At 41.5% G+C, this 9,297-nt stretch overlaps 1 protein-coding gene across 3 annotated transcripts in view; it reads right to left on the reverse strand.

Moving 5' to 3' along the window:
- The window catches only part of ACPP (acid phosphatase, prostate), a 42,508-nt gene that overhangs the window by 20,618 nt on the left and 12,593 nt on the right, over window positions 1-9,297 (reverse strand). For all 3 annotated transcript variants that reach the window (XM_014537529.1, XM_005863581.2, XM_014537528.1), the window contains 3 exons: window positions 4,346-4,444; window positions 2,841-2,933; window positions 1,121-1,253 (listed from right to left, as the gene is read on the reverse strand). In XM_014537529.1, coding sequence (XP_014393015.1) covers window positions 1,121-1,253; window positions 2,841-2,933; window positions 4,346-4,444 — 325 coding nt within the window. The remainder of the gene's footprint in view (window positions 1-1,120; window positions 1,254-2,840; window positions 2,934-4,345; window positions 4,445-9,297) is intronic.

The raw sequence follows: 9,297 nt of genomic DNA on the forward strand, positions 1-9,297 counted from the left end.
TAGCTATGCAGTCCCAAGCGAACTTCCTCCCAGTGTGGTCCAACCACCAGGATGCTTTGCTTCTCTGTATTCTTTTGGGATTCTGCTGAACTTGTCCTGACCCCATAAAAATAGAGTCTGGCCATGGATGGAGTCCTGCTGTGATTGTACTGTTTTCCTCAAACTGTGTAGAGTATGTGACTTGAACCATCTCTTATGGCGTAGGATTGCTTCATTGTTATGTCAGCCTGACATCATGGACCTTCTCTTGCTCTCCATCCTTAGTTTTAATGTCTATATTAACAACACCTGAATCTGACACACCCTTTGGTGTCTTGGACCTCCTACCTGATGCCCTCAGAGGCCTCAGTGTCTACCTCCATCCTGCCTGGTCCTGGCTTCTTTCTTCCACCCACCTGTCCTGATTTTAAGGGCTTGGCATCCTCTTGCCTGGGTTACCTTCATTATGATAAGATGTCTCATGCTACGAAGGGCCATAGCTGAGGAGAAGCATCACTGAGAAATAAACACTTTGTAACACCAATGGAAAAATTTAAGCTGAGTCATAAGCTTGCCAATTGCAATAGGTATTATTCTAAAGGCTATAATCAGTCTGCAAAATATGTTTGATTAACTTTCGAAATAGCTACCGCCAAGGGTTTCGGGAAAACAGGCCACTTTTGTCATACCCCCCACTTGAAAAATTCATCCTCTAGGCCACTGGATACATTGATTTTCATGGGGCTCAGATACAAAATCCTTGATTCTTTGATCTGAAGAGGATGAAAAGTATCATTTAGCTTTAGCCCAAAGTCTTCATTTTCCAGATGGGAAAACTAAGGCCCAGAGTGGGTAATACTAAGAATTATAATAACGCATAACATTTATCCTCAGCATATTATGTACCAGGTAGTGTTTGTCCTAAGCCTTTTGAATATTTTCGTGCATTTTAATCTTTATGACCTATGGAGTGGATATCATTATTATCCTGGTTTTGCATCAGGGAAAACTGGTAGGTACAAGAGTGATCAAGTGATTTTTCCAAAGTCGCATGGCTGATTAGTGGTGGAACCAGGACTTAGACCTGTATCATGCAATCACAAATTCAATTTGCTCCTCTCATTTTTTAAAATGTACTTACCCCCCTGTAGTCTAGATTTCTCTTTCTGCTTGTGAATTCCATACAGGGACAGGAGGGACAATTCTGACAATTCTTTCAACTTAGTAATGGTGTCCCCTGTGGCCCAGGAGGGTAACGTGAAATTGTGAACACTCTGCAGCAAAGAAAAAGGGAGGAAAGGTGTATTTTTATTTCTGACTGCCTTCTTTGTTCTTTCACCCCATAGAACTACTGGGTCCAGCCTTTCGTGTCCTGTGTTTCCTTCTAGGAAAACTTTACTCTGTGATAAATAGTGGCATTGATTTTCAGAAGAAAAAGTCACAGAAACTAATTTGCCCCCTCTTACCAAGTCCATAGCTTTGGGCTTAACTCTGGGTCAAAGGATAATTCGTATTTTTCAGAGTAAGGGTGTGGTAGGGCAAGAATATACCTTATTCTCTTATGAGAGGTTTAGAAATATTTTAATTAACCTTGGGGGAAGACCAAGCCAACAGGGTTAGATGATGTTTCCTTAAAAGCTGAATGAGCGGCCTAAAAGGATGGATGGGAAGGTAAGATATTTCTAGAGCCTTCGATAATATACTCCTACTCCCACCAGCTTCCAGTTCACTGCCTCTTGAGGAAAGTCTGTACCTTGCGCACAGAAGGCATTTGGTAAATTGATGACTGAATTATACAGCAGGGCAGGCAGAGATGCTGTGCCAATATTTACTATCTGCCATGAAAGTTAATTAAGCTTGCCTAAATTTCAAAGGCAGGAGAGAGAGAGAGAGAGAGAGAGAGAGAGAGAGAGAGAGAGAGAGAGACCAAAGAAAAGTGAGAAGTGAGGAAACAAGAGAGAAAGAGGTGAAAAAGAACCACACACCATGACCACATTATCGAATAACTCAGATCAAACTGTAATAAGGAAGAAAGAAAAAAATCAAGACCGGAACCAAAATGTGGGCTCTTCTCTCCATTGAAGAGTGTTTATAAATAGACTGAGATAGCTTCCGTGAAACAGGTGCTGATGAAAAAGTAAGAATATTGGGAAGGTAGCATGTGCTTGAGAGGGGGGCAAACGGTGTCACCTGTTATTGCGTTGGAACTATGAAAGCGATTGCTGCCCCGCAGACACTCATGAGGACCGCAGAATGAGGAGTGGACATGAGTTTTGTCAGACTTTCCCCCCAGGATTCCGTGAACTGGTTGGGAAACCAGGATTGTAGAGTATTCCTTTTTGCCAGCAGGTGGAGCACGTGAGTGAGAAGCACCACGTGTCCTTGAAAAACTCAGTAGTTAATTTAGCTTCAAAGGTTATTTTGTATGCATTACATGGCAAGGAAGAGATCCTTTCCTGATAAACCATTTTCAATAGTAGCTTAAAGTTGGTTTGTTATATCTAGAAATCAGATTAATTTCTTTTTATCTTACTGTACAATAACATTATGTTTTTCATTAAAATCCACGATAGGAGCCCAACATTTCTGAGTGACTGAAAAATAAGCGACAAGGCACAGAAGAAAAGCCATTTTGTTTGCAATTTTCTAAAGGGTGAAAACATAAATAATGGTGAGAAGAAGTCAAGATGTTCGAGTTAATATAAAGAAGGCCTGAATTATGTTTCAATATCAAAGAGAGTATAAGTAATACACCTGCAAAAAAAAAAAAAAAGCAAAAGAAAATGTATTCATCTATTTCAAAGTAGGCATAAATCAAAATCAGATTTCAAGTTCATTTTTTAATATATTTTTTCTTTTACCTCACAAAATAAAGGGTCGTAGACTTTACTCCAAATTCCGAAAAGGTCCTTGCCATGGTATCCTGACAATTTTGGCAACGTTTCCATAAAATCCTGAAACACATGGAGAGGGAAAGAAATTTCTACGCCAGGTTTCCAACATTGTGGATATTTTGGGCTGGATAACTTCCTGTTGTGGGGGGTTGCCCCACATATTATAGGATGTTTAGTAGTATCCCTGGCCTCTACTGACTAGATTACCCCTGCTGGGAACTGTTATTCTTTACAGAAATGTGTGCCAGTATTACTGGCTATAATGCCAACCCAGCCAGAGTGGCTCAGTGGTTGAGCATCGACCCATGAACCAAGAGGTTCAATTACCAGTTAGGGCACATGCCCTGGTTATGGGCTTGATCCCCAGTGGGGGTGTGCAGGAGGAAGCTAATCAATGTTTCTATCTCTTTATCCCTCTCCCTTTCTCTCTCTAAAAAAATCAATTAAAACATATCTAATTTTTTTTTTTTACAAATACTAATTGATCATTTCTCATTACTGCATTCAAAATGTGAGCAAAGGCTGGCTTACCGCCACATGCTCCTTGTTTGTCCTGGAAGCAGACTGAAGTGCACTGCCTCAAAATTCTTTTTGGAAGTAGGTTATGTATAACTCACATATAAATCAGTGGCCAAGGTGAGAAGGGAAAGCATGCCCCAGGTCAAAGGACCCCAGGACAACACAGCAGAACCAGGACCTGGTGTCTGGCCATAAGTGTGAAATTTGGATGAGATGCAAACATTCTCTACGTGCTGTATTATTCTTAGATTGCCACGTTAATGAGACCCACCACTCAGCTATCTGCCTGATGAAACTGGCAGCAATAAGCATTTTGGAAGATAATTTACCTTTTGCATAGTCTTGAAAAGGGGCATTTCACAAAATGGAAACATTAAAAACACACACACACACACACACAAACCTATCCTTTGTATATAGTAGGCCCAGCCCCTCAGCCTCAAAATAATGCAGATCATCTTAGACTTGCATTTATGCTGAGCCAGCCACACACTTTCACCTGGTTCCGCTCAGGGACTTGGGTATAAGATTCCAAAGGGACTGGCTTCTTTCTGTCCATGGTCCCAGCACAGCCATGGGGAAGAGGAAGTATGACTGACCTTCATTAAACAGCCTCACCGATTGCCTACCAGTGGTCGGCAAACTCATTAGTCAACAGAGCCAAATATCAACAGTACAACGACTGGAATTTCTTTTGAGAGCCAAATTTTTTAAACTTAAACTATATAGGTAGGTACATTGTTATTAACTTAATTAGGGTACTCCTAAGGCTTAGGAAGAGCCACACTCAAGGGGCCAAAGAGCCGCTTGTGGCTCACGAGCCGCAGTTTGCCGACCACTGGCCTAGACCAGCCACTGCAGGCCCGTTCCACCCACACTTTCAAGAAGCTGCAGCTCCGCCCTTGGACTTGGCCCTCATACTCATGCACACATGAAAAGACTCCATTTGTAACCTTGTAAGGCTGCAGCCTCTTCTGAAATTCCTCCGATTTCAAAGTCTCCCTCTCTAGTTCTTGAAAACGAGGGCAGTTCTTGAAAGGCAGGAATAGCAACTGAGGACAAAAGAAAAATCATAAAACCTTTGTTAGTCAGAAGAACTTTGCTAAGGAAGCTGCAGCCATATTTTAAACATTAGGTGCAAAGAGACATTCATAAGAGATTCAAATGTGTTTTGAGCTGAATGGAAATCCTAAAATTGAGGGGGAAGAGGTAAGGGATCTGCTGGTTTTAAAAGTAGAATATGCACCCAGAACTGGAAATCATTTTTTTTCCTTTCATGAACTTGCCTACAGAGAACTGTGCTATTGGTAAATATTCACACTTCCTGGTTTTTCCATGTGAAATAATAACCAATCTCTTGCTTCCCTCCCGACCCCTTTTATTTTCTAGGTGCACATGAGTACAGAGAAATGAATTACAGGTTCTGGAAAGAATCTTGAGAGATCAAGTAAACCATTCATTGACTTAATTCTTGCAAATTTGCAGACTGTTGTTAAAATAAGGGCACATATTAAATCAATAGAAAAATATATTTAAAGACCTATTGTGAGGACAAAGTGACCATGCAAAAATAAGTTTAAACCCAACAAGCGGTTGTAGCTTTAACCATACTCTACAGGTTGGTGACTCCCGAGTTTATTTTGTTGCTCTTGTTTTCCCCCTGTGGCTAGTCCTGAATTTCTAGCCCTCGGTAGATATCACTACTTGGATGGTTCTCTTCTTCCCCAAATGTAACATGTGCAAAGCTGAGCTCAACTTCTTCATTTTGAACCGTTTCCTCTTTGCCATCTCTCTACTTTTGCCTAAGGCAAGATGATCATCCTGCTTCATGAGCTCATCCCTTTTGCTTGCTAATTTCAACGTATTTCCAGAATAGACCCCTTTTCCTGATCTTCCTTGTCCCTTTCCTGTCCGAGCCACTCAAACCTGTGTTTCAACCACTGAGAGCTTCCTGTTGGATAGGTCGGTGTCCACCCTTCCTACCTTCCCATGCTGTCTCCACAAGCAGCCCCACAAATCCTTTTTGTTTGATTTGTGTAAACACGAATCCTTTTACAGCATCAGTCAGATCATGCCGTCCTGTGCTTTATAATCCTCATTGGCTTTCCATCTTACTTGGAACAAAACCTAAACTCACAGTTAGCCCCTAGTGCAGCCGTGGGCAAACTACGGCCCGCGGGCCGGATCCGGCCGTTTGAAATGAATAAAACTAAAAAAATTAAAGACTGTACCCTTTTATGTAATGATGTTTACTTTGAATTTATATTAGTTCACACAAACACTCCATCCATGCTTTTGTTCCGGCCCTCCGGTTCAGTTTAAGAACCCATTGTGGCCCTCGAGTCAAAAAGTTTGCCCACCCCTGCGCCTAGTGACTGCTCGGCCCTGCGTCCCACTGCCCTCCTCACTCACTCCTCTCCAGCAACACTGTGGCCTGGGAAGTCCCTTGGACACACAGGCTTGAGGTCTCTGCAGACTGTTTCCTGCTTGAGACACTCCCCCACTGACTCCCACCCCGGGTTTTCTAACCATCCTGCCCAGCCACCACATTGCCTTGTTTTATTTCCCTCAAGGAGCTCATCACCATCTGAAATTATTTTATTTCTTTATTTCTTATCTATTTCCTATAAAATATAGACTCGAGGACAACCAGATCTTGACTATCCTGTTCACGCATGTGTCATCAATGCCTGGAACTGGGTCTGGCATATTAATAGCCACTGAGAAAACACTTTTTTATATAAGTTGCTTCCTGTCATTTCTGAGTCTGTGTGTCACTTGTCTTACCCGTCTTTCCTTCCCCTAACGTCTTTGCCATCTAATTTCAAGCCCTCATTTCCTTATTTCCGAATCGCTTCAACCATGTCAGAGGCTCAAGTATCCTTTCCTTCTAAGTCACTGTCAGACAAATGCCTCAAAGCACTACTCATCATCCATGTATGGTATTGAAGAAGGTATACTTTAAAGTTTTTTTAATTTTAATTTTTCAATTACAGTTGATATTCTGAAAAAAAAGTATACTTTTATATCTACTGTTTTATGTCAAATTTCATTGCATGGCTTTCAAATTTTTCCATAGTTAGAAATGACATTATTGAGGGGAAAAGCACAAGACTGTTCATTTAAAGGGCTAGGCTTTAATGAATTATTTCACCTTTCTAGACTTGTTTCCTCATCCCACATATTGAAAGAATCAGGCTGAAAATATATAGAACTAGAGACCCAGTGCATGCAGTTCATGCACTGGTAGGGTCCCTAGCATCTGCCAGCTGCCGGCCAGGGCCTCCCTCCCTTCCCCCGACCGGCCCTACCCCCTGGTCGAACTACCAGTCGAGGGGACTATTTGCATACTATGCTTTTATCATATAGGATAAAACCTAAACATCTGCCAAACATTTTGCAGTTTACAAAGTCTTTTCCATTACTTAACTAACGTATTTTTCTCAAATCCCTATGAAGGAGTTAGGGGGTGACTGTTGTTCTCAAAATACAGAAAAGGAAACTGAGGTGCTGGGAGGTTACTCAAGGTCAAGTGTCTGAAGTAATTGGCTCTCAGACCTAGGTTTTCCCCAACTTTAAATCTAGCCTTCCTTTTATAAGACACTGCCATTCAGCCTCATGATTCCTTCTGGCTATTAAATTTGGATTCTCTGATCTGTACCCAAGACAGCTTCACTCTTTCTAAATATGAACTCGGAACACAGAAGGGCAAGCACTCTGTTTATTCACTCACTGCCTTCTGGCTGCCTTCCTCTCTTTCCTACCCCTCCTCCAAGGTCTGGTTCAAGTTCTCACTCTCTCCAGGAAGACCTGAATGACTGACTGACTGCCCTTTGGTAGCTCCACGTACATCTCATTCTCTGACTTCCTTCAGCATGTACCGCTTGTATTTGAAATCACTGCTCACCATCTTGCATTGTATGCTACACATTTCACACGTGAATCTTTTTCATCAAATGGATCCATAAATTAACGAAGAAACCTGGCATCATATTTCTCTACAGCACTTAGCACAGCTCTGGGGATAACTTTGTATTGCTTGATTTTATTAGATTTCTTAGTTGATATTAGAGGACTGTTTTTATCTGAGAGAGCAGGGAGCTGGAAGCCATAGGTAGGTAATCTTACTTGTTTCTCTCTTCCTCTCCCTCACTCTCCCCGTTTTTCTCTTCCTGTTCTAAGAGCACCTGAATTCTCTTTACCATTTAATTTAATTACTACCTTTCCGGATTAAGGATTTAACAGCTACCTTGGTCTACCTTGGCTAAATTTAGTGTTGCTGTCCACTCTTTAAGCAGCAAAGGCTGTGTTGAAAGTGACTTTTTTTCTTTTTGGAAGAATATATTCACAAACTCCTAAGAATACTGATAGTCATAATACCTCACTCCTGATTATGTGATGGAAAGAGGCATAAATAAATAATCCTGACTTTTCAAGAAACACTAGAAAAATTGTCTGGAATAGATTTACCTAGAGTGAGGTTGACAGGGTTGGGAAAAATTCTTAAGTCACCAGATGTAGCAATTGAATCACATTTCCAGGAGCACTGGCAGGGCCAAGAGGATAGCAACCTACCCCAGAGTTGTCTGGGCTACAGTCAGGGTCCAGTGGTCATGCTGAGCTCATAGAGAGATGAGATGGTCATGCTTTTACTGTGACTGCAGAGGGATTAGAAGGATTCCTTGTTCTAAACCCGCGGTCGGCAAACTGCGGCTCGAGAGCCACATGCGGCTCTTTGGCCCCTTGAGTGTGGCTCTTCCTAAGCCTTAGGAGTACCCTAATTAAGTTAATAACAATGTACCTACCTATATAGTTTAAGTTTAAAAAATTTGGCTCTCAAAAGAAATTTCAATCGTTATACTGTTGATATTTGGCTCTGTTGACTAATGAGTTTGCCGACCACTGTCCTAAACTATTTCCTTCATATAGTCTTAGATTCTACACCTGGGAGATGAGTTAGCTTTATTACTATTAAAAAATAGCAATTCCTCTGAAAAGGTTAAAGAATTATTGATCAGTCCTACCCAGTGTAAATAAACTTGAGTTTCTCTCAAAGCAGCTTGCCTTACAGCACTAGTTCTCAGACTTGGCTGTCTCTGGAGTCATCTAGAGAGATTATTTTAAAAACACTGCTGTCTGGCCCTGCTGGTGTGGCTCAGTTGGTTGGAGTGTCATCCCATACACCAGAAAGGTTGTGGGTTTGATCCCTGGTGGGGACCATATGGGAGGCAATCGGTCAATGCTTCTCTATCACATTGATGTTTCTCTCTCACTCTCTCCCTTCCTCTCTAATATCAATTAAAACATATCCTCAGATGAGGCTTAAAAAATACTGATGCCTGGGTTCCAACCTCAGAGATGCTAATTTGTTATGGAGAGTCCCCTGGGCATTAGGAGTTTTATGAAATTGTCAGGTGATTCTAATATGTAGCTAAATTTGAGAAGCACTAGTTTCCAGAGAAGAAAATTGTTCTGGAATTGCTGGTTCCAACAGTGATGCTTACCAGTTGTGTGGCTTTGGGTCCATTTTGTTTAACTTCTCTAAGCACTTATTTCCCTGGCTATCAAAGGAGAACAATAATATTGTCCATTCAAAAGTAAATATAATGGCACATAAAAAGTGTTGCGTACCAATCATATATTCAATTCAATTCTTTTTTTTCCTACCTAGAAATGGGGATTTTTCATGGGGTAAAGAGGTCTTAGGATATTCTGTGATGGAGTGCCGGGAGCCGGTCCATCCTTGCTGCTTGACACAGTCGCTGCAGAGAAGAAACATCTGCACAGCATATGTTTCAAGGGACCTGGCGTATATGGCATACTGTTCTTAATATGTTTGCTCACCTTCGCGCTATGTGTTTTAACCAAGGTCACCTCTCCGAGAAAGGTTGTTTCCCCAGGTAGG

This window comes from Myotis brandtii, unplaced genomic scaffold (genome assembly GCF_000412655.1).
Source record: "Myotis brandtii unplaced genomic scaffold, ASM41265v1 scaffold18, whole genome shotgun sequence".
Lineage (NCBI taxonomy): Eukaryota > Metazoa > Chordata > Mammalia > Chiroptera > Vespertilionidae > Myotis > Myotis brandtii.